The sequence below is a fragment of the Dysidea avara genome, chromosome 2, assembly GCF_963678975.1.
Source record: "Dysidea avara chromosome 2, odDysAvar1.4, whole genome shotgun sequence".
In the NCBI taxonomy this organism is placed as follows: domain Eukaryota; kingdom Metazoa; phylum Porifera; class Demospongiae; order Dictyoceratida; family Dysideidae; genus Dysidea; species Dysidea avara.
Window position 1 is genome coordinate 20,504,755 of NC_089273.1, and position 17,448 is coordinate 20,522,202.

Consider the following 17,448-nt stretch of genomic DNA (forward strand, 5'->3'; position numbering starts at 1 on the left):
GCAGTTCGACAACCAGACTTCTTACATCACGATGCATTTGCACAATGCTTCTAAACTACTCTAGTAGCTGGAGCGGCATATTAATAGACTAGTTTTCTTGTTGTGCAGCAGGCAAGTGGCTTATTAATGCAGTCAGCTACAGACACTTTCAGCGGTGCTTATAATTTCTAATTGGTGTAAACATCATGCAAGACACCGTGACAGGGAAAAAAATGGATTGGTCAGGTGCACAACTACTTTCAGAGGTACCTAGTACAGGTACAGAATATTGTGAAGCGTATAAAATTCCAAGAAGAGATGGATCCCCATGGGTTCCCTGGTCCCAAGTCCTTGGTCCCTGGATCCACTGTTTCCTACCCACTGCATCATTGTCTGTATGCCATGGGATAGCGGCCTCCACTGTGAATCCCACTGATGGAAAGTCAGCTACTCCAGTTTGTCACTGCTCTAGTGTGCTGAGCACTGTCACCACCACAAATAAATATTGAATTATAGATGATCTCAATAATTATTAATATCATCATCAATTCCAGAATTCTTTCATGTCTGTAGAATAAAAAAAACATATCTATACAATACTGCACATGCAATGCATATGTAACACTAATTTTTTTTCTATACCTACGTATTCACACCATGCTGTTACATAACATCTGTCTAGTAATCTTTGATTACCAACCAGGTTGCTTTATTTTAAGAATGCACTTGCTAGTGTTGTGTATCAATGGGTACATTTTGTTTAGTCAGAAGTGTAAAGACCTCTAATGGTGGTTTCCATGGTACTCAGCACTAGTAGTCTCGGTATTGGCCTTGATTTTGAGTGATTCCCACCATCTTCTTCAATCAATTGTTACAACATGTCTTCACATTATGACACAAACCTACATCAGGAAGCATTTAGCCAAGTATATTGTGTATTTTAAAATCTTTATTTGGTAGTATAAGAAACTATCAGATATCAACAAGCACACGTAATAGGTCAATAATTGGTCACTTATGCTGACATCCTTTAGACAAGAATTGGATATGCATGGGTGAGGTCTGGCTCAATTATCTTACTTATTTCCTCTGGCAAGTGACAAATTCTGCCTTTTGATAATGCTACGTAGTCCATTAAGTCATCACATCCTTTGATGTTGCATCACCCTTCACAATGAGAATTATTGGATACTGCTCCTTAGATATTTTTTACAAGTGCTACTGAAAATCCCTTAACATTCCTTTTCAACCATGCTATATAAGTATAAATAACTAAAAGTCAGGGTCTTCAATACTGACATGAGTATCTATAATATGTCTATCATTTTAAATTATTTTGCGACAATCTAATATATTGAAATCTTTTTGTGGTGGGGTTGGTATTTCCACTAATACAAGCATTAAATGTTACAAATCATTAAGTAAATGTGCATGATAGTTGTGGTAGAATTGCTTATAGTGGAGGTCTTTGATAGTAGTGTGGAAATAGGATGGTATTGCATTCCACCAGTGAGAAGCGGTTACTGTAAATTCTGAGTAAACAAGATATACAAACTTGAGATACATGGTGGGTCCATGATAGCTTACAGTCAAAAACAACACCCAAGTACTTTTGCTTATGCAATGATTTCAGGGTAGAATTATTTATTGAAATGCTAGGAAGCTCTGAAGACTACCAGTTCCAGCCAACTAACCTTGCGCAAATGACAGTACACTGATGCTCCAAATATGGGTTACTACTATCAAATATCCTTTTGGTACTTCTGGTACAATCATCAGTGCTTACCAAAAGGAAGGATGTGTTTATAATCTCTTATCGATAAGTGCCGAGGCAAAGAAATGGAAGATACAACTGCTGAACGTGGCTCCTTTGAAACAGATGCAGACAAAAGCATAGGGAACTGCACAGACAAAGACGCAACAAAGAAACTTTAGAACAGAAACAAGCAAGAGTAGCCAAACAGAGAGAATACCATGAACAGACAGATAAGAGCTAAGATGACACTTGAAAAACATGATAATACAAGGATATCTCTTCACAATGAAATTCCCCCTTAAATCATCATACTGTAGTAACCAACACAACTGAATCACAATCAACACATCATGGTTTGTCACCACCATCACTGAATGCTCTTTCACTAAATAGACCATCACCACCACCTTTCACTGATTTATATAATACAACTCCATCACCACCATCTTTCTCAGTTGATTAGCATATTATGACTTCATCACTGCCACTTTTTTCCATTGATATGACTCCATCACCACTACCTTCTCCATTGACTTAGATAACATGATCTCCATCTTTCTCAGATATCACTCAATCGCCACCAGATAACATGACCCCATGACCACCACCATCATCAATTAACGTTGACATAATATACTAGTCCATTCCCAAATGAAATATTGATGTTGTCACCCACCAGCATACAGTGGAACCTCAGTTATCCAAACCCCTTGGGACCAGGGGTGGTCCATAAGTCTGAAAAATCTGTGTCTCTGAAACTGTATAAATAACCTATAATAGCATGAAGAAAAAAATTTAAAGTATCTGTATTTTCAACTACTCTAATAGAACAGTCACTACTCTAATAGAGCAGTCATTTCCATGGTTCGGTTAACTGAGAATCTGATAAGTGGGGTCCGGATAACTGAGATTCCACTGTATAACACATAATCTTTGTATTGCAGCTTGTTTTAATTTTAAATTGTTATATAAGTTACCTAAAAATGTAAGTTGATACATCTGGTACTTGGGGGTGCATTGGGCTACATATGAGAAGAAACAAGCCCAGCATAACTGGAATGAACTAATGGGAGGGGGGCAGGTATAAACAAACTACATACATGATTGATCATTGCACTGCGCTCTAGTAAAACAAAATAGCATTGTTGTAAGAGACTTTCCCCTGTCACCAATGGTAGTGGATGTTAAAATGTAATTATATGGACCATTTCTCAAATAATATTAAAATTACATTTGTTATTGTTACAGATGTACTATTGGACCCTGACACACCAACAATCCTAAATGGTGGAGTGATGTCTTTAACTGGACCATGTTTTACAAAGAGTTACCAGAACATCACATGTCTATTTACTGATAAAAATGGCGATGTAACTATGTATAGTATCAGGAGGTTAAAACGACATACAATTATAAAGGGAATTATTGTAAATGATCAGGCCGTCTGTCCAATGCCTTTATTCAGAAGACTGGGTGAACACAGGCTGACCATAATAGTGGATGATGTGACATATGTTGGAGAATTCGTTGTTGGTAAGTACTTTGTTTATCAATTAATGCAAGCTGAGATGATAAAATTGTGTTTAGATGATTTAGCATGATAGCATTATTTTAATGACTTGAACAACCCCTAAATCACTATTTTCACTGTATATCAAACCCATTTTTGTCTAGGTTTGCTGTCAAAAAGGTAGAATAATAATACATAAGAGCCATAAAGAGAACTAGTATATTAAAAATTATAAATTTAGAAATAAAGTAGGAATCCAAGCGATAAAAAGTAGTGAAACAAGAGAAGAATGATGGTAGCTATTACAGCATAGCTCAGTGGGAAATCCCTACTTTGGCATGATATAGCCATTATTTTATGTTCAGTGCCAAAGTAGGAATTTCCCACTGAGCTATGCTGCAATAGCTACCATCGTTCTTCTCTGGTTTCACTACTTTTTATCACTTGGATTCCTACTTTATTTTTAAATTTATAATATACTAGTTTGTTTAGTTTTTTTTTTGTTTTTTTGTTAAGGCATACAGCTAGCTATAAACATGTGACTGTTCTATTAGGGTGATGATGTGTTAGAGTATCTCGAGGCAGCCTGCAAGATGTGTGCTTGCCCAAAAAAATGGGCGTAGTTTCGATTGATTATAGAGTATGTCAAGTCAGCCTTCCAAATTGAAGGTGTGTGGTCACTGAAATACAGCTAGTGCAAAAGGGGCGTGTCATCGTGGTTTCAATCGATAGATCGATAATACGTAGAATGAAGAATGGGTGTGATCTTGTGACCTATCGTGAAGCTATCTAGCTAGTACCAGTACCTCCATACAGTACCCTCTGTCATAGATTATATCAGTAAGGAATATAATCTATTCCTCTAAGCGCCTTAAATAATCTTGTAGTGTCTATTATGCTGCTTAAAGAAAGTGTTGATACAGAAAATTAACACCTCGATATGGTTTCGTTGGATGAAGAAGAAGACAAGCAGCGTGATTGAAGATAAAAGAAAAGACAAGGCGCAGAGGGCACACACTCATCGGAACCCCAAAAGGTACATCCCACTGGTGAGTTTGCTATTGTTGCGTAAATGGTGGCCGTGCACTGCTTCATTTGGCCTCTAGGCTTGTGACTGTGGTCAGGCAGTCAGTCTAAAATTCAAAGTTTTGGCAATTTTTAAAATTCTTTATCCGGCCACCTGTAAGCGTTTTGTTGTATTTAATGCTGTTTTATGTATTATATGGACTAGTACTATTCTGTAAAGGGGATTTTCGTCTCATAAGATATCTCTAGGATGATTTTTAACGGCACGATTTTGGGTGGCTCGCGAAAATTTCACATGGATACCTACTTAAACGGTACAACCGTACCGTTTGATAGGAATTTCAAGGGCTTCAGGTAACTCCCTTTTAATTTCAGTAGATTTCTAAGTTTATCGCAGGAACCAATACACTATATTTAATATGGCAGCACAAAAGTAACAAGTACCAAATAGAACCATGAAAACTAACTGGATTATGGCTCACTGAGTCACTAATGGTATTATATACAATGTACATAGCTGTGTAGAAAAACTCCTAAATTTGCAATAAACAATCAGTACTCAGAAAGTAGTTTTCTTGTAAATAGTCTCATATTAAATGGAGATGGTTAATTTTTTTCAGTGATAGGGTTCACAGCACAAAAACTGATATCCTCCAATAAACTACCTAGCTATTGTCATGTGTTAGGCTAATTCAATGTAGTGATGGTTTGATTTTGTTGGTAAGTTCCTCCCATGATCTATGTGGCGTTTTGATGGCAGCAAAATGTTTCTTCCACTGGAGCTCAGGACAATTACAGCAGCAGGTCAACAAGCATCAGCACTAGACAAAGTAGCTGCATAAGGAATATAGTTAAAATTGTTAGCCATCTGGTTGAGCCATCAATGAACTAAAAATTAAATTTTGCAAACAAATACCACAATGGGTGATGAATCAGTGAAGCAATCTCCAATGACAAGGATACAAGGCTTAAATACACCTAACAATGCAACAACCTCATGCAGTAAATGATTAGAGCAATCCAATGCATGAAATATGCACTCAAAATTCTAATTGTGAGAAATACATCCAAAATCTATTTCAATGATCTGAGGGCCCTTAAAAATTACTTGAAAAAATGGCAATAAGGCATGCATGCAATAAATTCAGTGCCTCAGTTAGTTCAGTTCCACATTATCTGGCTCACCTGTGCCATGCTTGCTATGGCCCATACAACGTCTGTGTGAACCGCTGACACCGACATTTACAAAAGGAGTGTAATACTAGGTTCCGTTTCATAATTGAAAGTGATTTAATGAGTATATTTTTGCTGAATTTTCACTCATTGATGGCTCAGCCAGATGGCTAAATAACAAGCTTCAATTTTAACCATATTCCTCACGCAGGTACTGTAACTAGTGCTGGTGCTTGCTGACTTATTATGTAATTGCGGGAGTAGGTAGTTGATTGGAGGGCAATGATTTTTCACGTTTTGTGATGATAATGACTCAAGGGTTAGTCAATAAAAACCATCCTTATCAATCCTGACAACATCCTGTCAAATATTTGTGCTGTGCTTTGATATTGGTCTGTTGGTGGTGCTAGTTTAATTATGTTTGTGTACTATAACTAGTGTCAGCTGTAAACAAGGTACCAGATATACATGTTTATGATGAGAATGATGATGAAAATGATGATGGAATAAAGTTTGGAATGATTAGAAATAATGTAGAGTATACTGCAAAATGGAACCTTGAGCAGTTTGACAGAGATCAGTTTAAAGAAAATGGAAGCATTTCCTTTAGTGTAGAAAACTTCTTTTTGTTCCAAGATCAAAGTTGGATTGATCGTAAAACATTTCAGGGAAGTCAATCAGCATTTTTTGAAGTTGTAAGTGATAACATTGCCAATGGAAAAGTTACATTTAAGCAATCTATTAACAAGCCAACAAGGTTTCAGTTTGATCTCTCAGTTGTAGTTCTTATTAAGAAAACAAGACACCTAACTATCATGTATACCTCCTCACTATTGTCTTTTGTTCCTAAGCAGTTTAGTGCAAATGGTGCACTTGGGTATTGTGATTTATGGTTTGAAGAAAGCAATGAAGCTATAAAAACCACTGATTTACAAAATTGCCCATGCACTATGACTTCTGTGAGATTAGATCCTGATTTTGTACCTGATCCTACATGCTCAATGCCTGGAAGCAGTTGCCATGAAAATCTTATGGCAGATCGATGTTACATAAAAAGTTTTGAAAAAATGTAAGTAATTATTTACTGTAATGTACATGTGCAACAAGTGGCAAAATATACACAAAATATTTAGCTGTATATGCAAATGCTATAAAACCCACAAAGCTTAGACTATGGGCATCAATAATATATAAGGATTGTTTTCACATAAAATCAATATATGAACTGGTTTCAGAAAACTATAATCATATCAGTGCATAAACAAATTTTAAATTAACACCAGCGTGAGATGGCTGCATTGTCTGGCTACCAGTTCTCATGTGTAGTCAGGTATGCTTTCTAGAGCTGGATTTCTGAAGGCCTGTAATGTGCTTTAGTGGCCTTGGGAAGGCACCAGAGTGACTGGTGATTGGCCGAATGACTGGTGATTGGCCAGACAGGCAAAGTTAAATCTGTGTATGTTGTGCCATTACAACACTCCTAGAGCTCCCAGATGTATGTAATTTGGCCTGGAGTTTGTCATAATGGCACTCCACCCTACCCCCCATCCTTATGTGAGTGCTCATGGTACAGGAATACATGTACATAGGGAAACCTTTTGTAAAGGCTGCCCCTTGTACTCCCAATGCTATGAAAGTCCACAAATGACCACAATTTCTGTGATTTATTTGATTTGGTTAAATATTTATCCACTTGGTAATAGTTGTTACTGAGATATGCTTGTCTGAGGCCAGTCAGTCAGTCAGCAGAAAATTCCACTGAATAAAAAAAATATTGTTGCAATCTATTGAAAACATTTCAGATCGCACAATCGTACTGAAGGCACTTTGGGGCTTTATTATACCTACAGTACTGCTCAAATGCAATGTCATCTTGTGTGTATGCAAGTGATTAAAAACCTCACTAATTAAAGAGCGTGGTACCCATTTCGCTCGCAAGTATTCATCCCATTTCATTTGGGATTAATACTCGCAAGCGAAATGAGTACCACAGCCTTTAAATAGCAAGTTTTTTTTATCACTCATACTCTTGTGAGACGACATTGTGTTTGAGTGGTACCGTAATGAGTTGTACTAAGGTGCCATGAAGGTCTAGTTTCTAGTCAACATGTTTTTGTGAGAAAGTGCAAGCCTCCAATATACAGTACTATCATAATGTATGATATATCAATCATACTTTGTATGAGAGGATCAAGTGTTGAAGAGTGCTTTATTAGTCATGATAATTATGCAGTACAACTATCATGCTGTGACTGAATTTGACAAAACCAGGCTTCCATGCACATTCAGTTTTATGACTTTGAGAGATCTTAACTCAATGAAGAAATACACCATCAGCTTCAAATTTTGGCCTGTAATTTTGCAATGTTATGGAAGCATTGTGAGAAAATTTCAAGTCAATAGTATGCTGGCAAATTTGGTCATGTATTTACATGGTTGACAGGAAAAGGTGAGGATGGGTACAAACTCATGCACCAGTAAAGAGTGCACGGAGTCCTGGTATTAGATAAATCCATATTGGTACATCTCTATGATATTGTGAGACTAATACAGCATTGGCTTTTCCTTGTACTGTATTACACATTGTGCTGTATTTTCTTATACATACACAGCGATGCTTTATGCATTACCACATAAAACATTTTATTACTTTTACAACAGGCTATTAGGGCAACAATGTTGTTATGATGACAATGGAAATTACATCACTAGAAATGTAGCAGCAGGATCAGCTGATTATTATTTTCAAACAGATTCATATTTACAGCATCAGTCATCAGATTATTTTCCATACAAGGTGTGCTGTGTTGACAATGATGATAATAGATTTTGTACAAAATATTATGAAATGAGACCAAAAGATAATGGCACAAGTTGTGGAAGTGCACAACCGAATAGAGGTATATGACACACCACAGTTTGAATGCACATAATATACAGTGTACATATACATGTAGTGAGTATAAATTGTTTTAAACTGGTGACCAGAGCTACTAAAAGGCACCATTCATGAAGCAAAGATGGGACCAAGTACTTAAGTAAAATACAAGTATATGCTTTTGAGTTATCCACTCCAGCTGATATCCTTTAGAAAGTACAAATACATTCTGACCATGTTCTTAAGTCCATGTGAGCTTGCATGTAAGTAAAACATTTAATGCTAAATAGCCAGTACAAGAGAAATTAAATTTTGCATTTTTCTTAGTAAATTTTGTTATAAAATGGCTCATCAACATGGTAAACAACAGTCAAAAGTCTTCTGAGCATTACTTACTATAAAGTAAATGGTTTAAGCTAGCAGTCCTTAGACTCTATTTTTTACAGGTTGTTTTGGGCAGGTAATTAATTTTATATAGTCCACCTTGTTTTGTAACATACTCCATGCCTTTAGGCACAACTATATAAATATGCACAAAATCTAGTTTTATCTAATAAATATGCATTTCTAACATGTTGTGATATAATGATGACACATGAGAGCATTCATGGTTTCCATGGCACTAGTAACATTGTGAAAGATTCATCACTTTTGTAGATGCTATTTCAGAATCATCCATGAAAGAGGTAACTAGTCCAAGCATAGTATCAAAATAGTAAAGCATTTATATTATAAACCATCATTCCCTTATTATGTGCTACGGCTTTGAGCTTCACAATGCCAAAATTCTGCTTGATTGTAAGTACCTCAAATGTGCACACCACAAACTTAATATTCATAAACGCATACTGATTCACGCCTACTGATTCAAAAACTTCTTGAAAGCCATATATATATATATATATATATATATATATATATAATTTTAATTACTTGCAGGAAATGCCGGTGGTAGAGGGGATCCACATTTTATTACACTGGATGGAAAAGAATATACTTTTAATGGGCTAGGAGAGTATACTTTACTTAATGCCCGAAATGGAGAATTTGTGATTAACATTCAAACTAAGCAAGCCATCGATGAAAGTGATAGACTAATTAAGGCCACTTCTATTTCAGTTATCGCTATGAAATTAAGAAATAAACCAGTAATACAAGCCCAGTTGGATGATGTGTTTGGAATAAAAGTACTGATTGAATCAAACAGAACCAGAAATGGTTATAGGGAATTTGATTTTGAATTTGCTCCAAGCAGAAAGTTCAATGGTGGACAAGTAGATGTTGAAACCGATTTCTCAAGGGCTTTCACTTTTGAAAATGGTGTAGTGATTATCATAAAAGCATCCAATGATATTTTGTCTTTCCAATTGTCTGTTCCTCAAACGTTTCGTGATAACACTAAAGGATTGTTAGGTGTATGGAATGGTAATCAAAGTGATGACTTCCTTAGACCAGATGGAACTATGATTTCTATCAATTCACATAATTCAGAAATTTTTAAACAGTTTGGAGAAATGTGTATGTTAATCATGTACCTACAGCACTGTAGTTAAGGTGGTCAAATACTTTCTATTTAGTGCAAGCTGTAAATAAATTGTATATTTGTGTATATGAGCGAGTTGTGCTATAATAGTACATAAAATATATAGCACACAAAAAAGTAAGTGAAAGACAAGTATAGCACAAGACAAAGCCAAGTGTTATAATCATATTGTCTTTAGCACTTTGAGTGCTATACATCTTGTATAGCAAGAGCAAAGTGGTACTTTAACTATTATGGAGAGCCACTGAGTAGCAATGTGCTTGAAACCAATGAAACATAGATTTGCCATTGTGCCTACCCAACACCTTCTTATAGCCGTTTTGTATGGGCAGGTCAACTGGATGCATGTTCACGTGTCTGTGTGTTTGTCCCATAGGGAATGTTGATGATGATATGTCTCTTATAATTATTGAAGCAGGATTTTCAAAGCCAGTCAAAGATGCAACTTTTAAGCCACTGTTTATGACCCCAGTAGTTGATGAAGCTACACAAAAAATGATCACTGAAACATGTGGTGGAAATTCTGAGTGTGAATATGACATAGCAGTGACAGGCATTGTGGATGTTGGCAAAACTACCTTGACTGATATAGAGGAACATGTGGCTATTGTTAGGCAGTCCTTGCCAAGTATGTTAACACTGTGTTACTCTAAAACACTTCCTGTTAGAAACAATCAAAATGAAAACACAAGTACATGAAAAAAAATGAATTTTTCAGAACTGTTAAAGAACTTCACTGTACTGCCTAAAAATTTATGAAGCTGGGTATTATTTCTACCATAGAGCCCAATAAAAGGCACAACACAACAGAGATACAGCACAAGCACCTTAAGTTTCTTCATGAAGGAAAAAAAAAACATGTATATTTTAAATTTAATTGTGAAAGTATTTAATGCAGTGTGTTTATGGCTTTTATCCTTCACATGAAGTCGTCTTAAAGCTTAAAGCTTTGGGTGCAAACAGACAGTGCACACATTCAAACAAATTTTAGAAAATGTGCCATAGTGAAGACAGCTATGAGTACAAACTTTACTATACAGTACAGTAGTACTGTATATTAGGGATCATGCATTTTTGGGCTTTCTTGCCCAAAAATATCACCCTAAAACCAGCCTCAAATTTCCTTCATAACAGCTTGGCAGTATTGGATATGTGAGCAAAGCCCAAAATGCCTTTACAGTGACCTCCAAACCCTTCCAACTAGTTTCTATGGAATTTTTTAAATTTTTCTATTTACCAGAATTTTATTCTGACTAACTAAGTAAGTAACTGATGCCTTCAGCCAAGCATAACTCGACAATGGGTAAGGCTACGTGCTTGGTTTTTTCACTGTTCGACATCACTTCGTCCCAAGATGTGCCTTTTTACCAACTGCAGTACGTACAATGCACAATGCACGTATCATGGACTTATCTTTGTCCTCCTTTGTGTTCCAGTTCTTTTCGCTGACAACGCAAGGTGTCAATTTGCAATAGTGCAATATGGCTTCCCTTTGGCTGTGTCATGCTTTTCACCCGCATTTTCCATAACAACTGGATTCATTGCAAAGAATTAAGTTTATTGTACTGTTCTTTATTTGTAATGCTGTGTAACGAGTGGAGCATAGCTACAAACAAAGCGTAATGGCAACCTCACTTTTCAATGCGTATACTGATTACTGGGGTACGCGTTTAGACACAAAATTATTTTATGGAATGTCTGGCACCATTCTTTCTTTTAATGTGGTACATATGGATTCAGTAGTCATAATTGTGTTATTAAAAAGTAAACAAAGAAGTGGAAGGAAAAATTAGGAATTTTAAGCTGGATTTGGGATCAAAGAACAAAAAAACCGAGAAACAAGGGAACAGCTGAAAGTTGTGAAACAAGGGAGGTTGCCTATACCTGTAGATATACTAGTGGACATGTAATCCCTAATTCAATCATGGTTATAGACTGAAGAGTAGGGATTAGATGTCCACTAGTATATCTGCAGGTATAGGCAACCTCCCTTGTTTCACAACTTTCAGCTGTTCCCTTGTTTCTCGGTTTTTTTGTCCTTTGATCCCTAACCCAGCTTAAAATTCCTAATTTTTCCTTCTACTTGTTAATATAAATTTGCTTGGTAATAAAAGGTACTTAACCCGATAGCAAAGGTCACATTGAAAAAAATTTTTTTTCTAATATAATTAGTTTTACTGATAAGTTAACTATCTACACAAAAACAGCCAAGATGTTAAAAAAGGTGCGTCCTTCAAAATGCCTGGGTGAAAAAGTTGTGAAATCAAAGGTGGTGGCCATGAAATGGCTGCAATGATGTGGATGATGATAAATTTAATAATGACCTTTGTGCATAAATAAACTGATTATCATCAATATCATTGCAGCCTTTTCATGGCTGCCACCTTTGATTTCACAACTTTTCTTTTTGAAGGCTGCACCCTTTTTATACAGCTTGGCTGTTTTTATGTGGATTTCACTTCTTTTTGTATCATACAGTATCATACTGTATAGTAGGGACAGCGAAAGAATAGGCGTGGCCCATGAAAACATCACCCAAAACCAGCCTCAAGTTTCCCTGACAACGATGAGGCAGTATTGGCTACATAAAACTAAGTCCGAACAAGCTTTCAGATTGACCCAAAACACTTTCAACAAGTTGCTACAGAATTTAAAAAAAAATTATTTAACATAAGTTTCTGGTGACTGACTGACTGACTGAGTAACTGACTGTGTAACTGACTGATGCCTTCAGACAAGTGTAATTCGATAATGGCTAAGGCTATAGGCTTGATTTTTTCACTGTTCGATGTCACTTTGTCCTGAGAGGTGCCTTTTGGTATACTGCAGTACATACAATACATTCTTCATGAACTTACCAGTGTCCTCTTTCGTGTCCCATTCATCTTTGCTGACAGTGAAAAGTGTCAATTTGGCAGTAGCGTGTGATGGATTCCCTTCGTAATGGAAATCGTCTGTGTTTTTCATAGTGGCTACTTTGATTGCAGAGATTCTTTCAAATGGTTCTTGATTCATACTGCCATGTAACAGGTTGAACATAGCTGACAATGAAGCATAATGGATATTTCACTTTTCAGACAATATTGCTGAGGCGTGCAGTGCCAATTCTTCCTTTTGATGTGGTATGTGACTGATACTGTGCAGCTTAAGTTAACAGCAATTTTGAGATTTATAGTTCACATGTGTAAGGAATAATTAGGACTTTTGGAAACTAATATATATCATTACAAGTGAATCATCATCTGGAGTACTCATTTAACCTCTCTATTAGCCATGATGATTTATTGCTAAGTAACACTGGTACCTGTCCTATGGTGCAGAAGCTTCCCTAGTGAATGGGTAAGGTACACACTGAGTGAATTATAATTTATGGCGTGAAAAGTTATGCATGTCATCAGTAAAAGATAGCATGAAAAGGTGCACATATGTAACAGAGAAATGTGTGGATGAAAAAATCATAGCTAAAAGGTTGCCAAAGTGAAGTTGTGCCATCAAGAAGTTGAACCCACTGTCTTAAGCTTTAAGCTTAGAAAGCACTCACTTTAACCACTAAACATGTATTACACAAAGTTTTAACATCAGTAAAACCTGCTTATACAGATGTGCATAAGTAGATCTTTACGTTCACCATGTGCATGGTTTACGCAAAAGAATTCTTGTTGTACAATGTATATACACTCTTGCATTCAATCTCCAGTGAACACAAAATTGCTACAATATGAGCAGTGATCAGTGAAACAGCTAAATGGCCCTAAAGTAATGTAAACAGACAGGTGACTTTTTCAACTATATTTATACATGTAGCTATATAGATGAAGTAGGTATTCAAGTTTACACTTTAGGTGATAATCCCCCTTGTTTAAACACTCTTTATTGTAATGATTCTAATATTTCCTTGCATCTGCTTGCTAACTGTTTTGTAAAATAGTGTATCATTAGTGAACTTCTATTACACCACATCAAAGGAACAAATGGCACCCTGACGTATGAGGCCATAATTGCATGCAAACTTCTATGCTAATTGCTAGTAAACAGAGTAGCTGTTTAGCATAGTTTTAACTATGTTCTGCCTTTATACATGGAGAGCAATACTGTAGGTAGAGCCATAGTCCACGTACTTCAATTGCTAGAGGTGTGTTGCAATGATTTCCATTTCTTTTTACATGATAGAAACACAAGAAGCCATTGATCCATTACCATGAATTAACATCCTCTTGCATAAATAAAACAATATTGGACACAAACATTAGTCCATACATGCATTGAATGTACAGTGGCATGCCAAAAACACCAGTCAAGCTGAAGCTACATCTATTAGTAAAAAATATCTTGTCTGTATTGAGTTATGTCTGTGTGGAGAAATAGTCGGCTGGTTATTCAGGCAGCCAATCAGAAGAAAATTCCATTGATTATGTTTTTAAATAATCAACTTTTAGAAACATTTTGTATCTCAAAGACAGTCTCACTTCAGGCGCATATGTGGGTTGATCATACTTAATCAATACTCTCAAGGTGATGTGAAGGTATTATGAGGCTGGTTACTGGGTGATATTTTATTGTGGAAAACTGTAAATCTTTAGGATTCCTACTACACAGTACTGCCACACTGTATGGTACAATATAACAAAAAATTAGAAATATTAGGGATCATAGAAAAAAAAGTAGGGAAACAAGGGAGGTTGCCTACACCTGCAGATATACTAGTAGACATTGTTAATCCCTGATTCAGCCTATACCCATGACTGAATTAGGGATTAAATGTCCACTAGTATAATATCTGCAGGTGTAGGTGACCTTCCTTGTTTTCCTACTTCTTATTTCTATGATTTGTAAAATTGCTGATTTTTCCTTATACTTGTTTGTTTACTTTTTGTAACATTATTGTGACTGGTGAACCCATGCATACCGCATTAGAAGAAAGGATTAATGTTTTCATCTGAACGTATGTCCCAGGTATCAATTACTGAATTGAACCATTATGCTTCACTATCAGCTATGTTCACTCCATTATAAACAAAGAACAGTAGGAAAGCACATCTGCATACAATCCAGTCACCAAGAAAAATATGGACGATTTGCAAACCGCAATTACTGAAGATTGAACAGTGACTATTACGCTTCACTTTCACTTATTTCAGTCTGTTACACAGTGTTACAAACAAGAACAGTATAAGAAGCATCTCTGGTCACTACAGAAAACACGGGCGAGATACCAACACAGCCACAGGGAATCCACATTGCTCTGTATATCGTGAATCGAAAACACCTTGCTAGTGTTATCAATGAAAAGAACTGGAACACAAAGGAGGGCGAAGGCAAGTCCATGATGCATGTATTGCACATACTGCGGTTGGCAAAAAGGCCCATCTTGGGATAAAGTGATGTCAAACAGCGAAGAAATCGAGCCTGTAGCTATATCCATTGTCAAGTTATGCTTGGCTGAAAGCATCAGTTAGTCAGAATAAATTTTGTTAAATGGAAAATTAAATTTTAAATTCCATATAACTTTTTGGAAGTATTTGGGGTTGGTCTGAAGACATTTTAAGTCTTGGCTGTGCCTAATGGAAATTGAGGCTGGTTTTAGGGAAATATTTTTTTGTCTGGAAAAGCCCAGTTCTGCATGATCCCTAATATAGAGTACTACCATACTACAAGAAAAAAATTACATTTGAATAAGGATTAAAAAAGCCATGAAACAAGGGAGGTTGTCTACACCTGCAGCTATACTAGCTGACCTAATTCTCACTTCAGCCTGTGAATAATATAGCTATGACTGAAGCAGGTGTAGATGACCTCCTTTGTTTCATTGCTTTTTATATCTGTGATCCCTACATAAATGTAAAATTTACTATTTTCTTTACTTACTTTTCATAATTCATTAAGTTAGGAGAGTTCAATATCAAAAGTAGTTCCATGATGCACATATTGTAGCTGCTGCAGTTGATGGAAAGGAATGTCTCGGGCTGCAATAACGTCAAAGAGTGAAAAAATCAAGCCTGTAGCCTTATCCATAGTTAAGCTATGCTTGGCTGGAGTATCAGACAGGCAGTCAGGCAGTACAAGCATTTGTAAACCAGCTATGTAAGCTACTTTACTGGTGATTTATAGCACCAAAACTACTATTTATTTTGCTCAGTATTATAATTTATCAGCTAGTAGCCCATGTTTTAAATTGCACATACACAGCTAGAATCACATTCACTAGTAAGTCATACAATGTGTATTCTATAATTCTAGTTGTATGTGATCCACCCTGTCAAAATGAAGCACCTTGTGTTGCCAATGATACCTGCAATTGCATCACTGGATTTACTGGCAGTGTGTGTGAAAGTGAGTTAATTGAAACATTAGTACTACATATTGCAGTACAGTTAGTAAATCACTACATTGCCACTAATAATACAATTCTTGATGCTATACTCTTGATGTCACATATTAACATCACACATATATATATATATATATACGTACATATCTTTTCAATCAAAAGTATGTCTAACTTTATGACTCACATATTGTATGTTTTAAATGCATCATTTTGTCACTAATGTGAGAGAACATACACATATATTACATACTGTATTGGAAAATACTACATAATTATTTTACTTTCATAGGAAAAATAATACGTTGCAATACATCATGTGAAAATGGTGGTACTTGCGATGGATTAGAACAATGTGCTTGTCCTAAAGATTACTATGGCCGATACTGCTCTAGTAAGTTAAAAAGAACTTTGCATGTGCACAAAACAGACCCCTCAAACATGATGCAGTGTATTTGGATATTTTTTAGTTTTTTGTTTTCCAGATAATTTCCAAAAGATTACACCACTTTAGCTACTTCTGTGGAGGGCAGCCATACAACACACTTATTTAGTACTATTAATAGTTTAGTGGCAACCACAAGCCCTACCAAAAGGTTGTAGCACATCTTGGTTATGCATGTAACTTTACTAGATATATGTTGCTAAGATAACACTGCAATGTACACTATGTAAGAAGAGGAGTCATACTTTATAAATAACCACATACTAAAGTTAAATGTAGGTTAATGTTGGGTGATAATTGCATGTGTATGGAATAATATCACTTACCAACAGCTAATAGTTGATCACCAGGTGGATGCAATATGGTAAACGGGTTCCACAATGCAAAGCAAACAAAAGAAGGGCAGTGCTTGAAATAGTGGTCGGACATCTGACATTTTTTGACCAAAATTGGTGTATGTCTGAACATGTTCTATTTTGGTCAGACATCATGTCCAACCAAAATTGGTATAAAATTTACTCAAACAAATGCATATCCGACTTAATATAATAATTTTTCATGGCAAAAGTATTCAATGTCTGAACAAGTTTTATAAATGTCTGATCAAAAATAGTTTAGTTTAGGTGATACGTCCTAGCATTTTTGTCTGCTTATTTCAAGCACTGGAAGGGTGAGCATTAATCAGGGTGACTCGCAAATGCATGTGTCAGAAAGAGCACGCAGATAGGGTATGTATCAAGGCCACATTTGTAAAAAAGTTTGTCCCTTCCCAAAGCCCACCCCTGGATTTAGGAGACTACATTCAAATTTGTG

The 17,448-nt window shown here is 36.0% G+C and overlaps 1 protein-coding gene across 1 annotated transcript in view; it reads left to right on the top strand.

The window, feature by feature from the left end:
• The window catches only part of LOC136246795 (protein mesh-like), a 49,673-nt gene that overhangs the window by 29,482 nt on the left and 2,743 nt on the right, over positions 1–17,448 (top strand). The window contains exons 4-10 of the mRNA XM_066038353.1: positions 2,984–3,268; positions 5,883–6,513; positions 8,106–8,344; positions 9,262–9,840; positions 10,242–10,493; positions 16,103–16,195; positions 16,483–16,584. Coding sequence (XP_065894425.1) covers positions 2,984–3,268; positions 5,883–6,513; positions 8,106–8,344; positions 9,262–9,840; positions 10,242–10,493; positions 16,103–16,195; positions 16,483–16,584 — 2,181 coding nt within the window. The remainder of the gene's footprint in view (positions 1–2,983; positions 3,269–5,882; positions 6,514–8,105; positions 8,345–9,261; positions 9,841–10,241; positions 10,494–16,102; positions 16,196–16,482; positions 16,585–17,448) is intronic.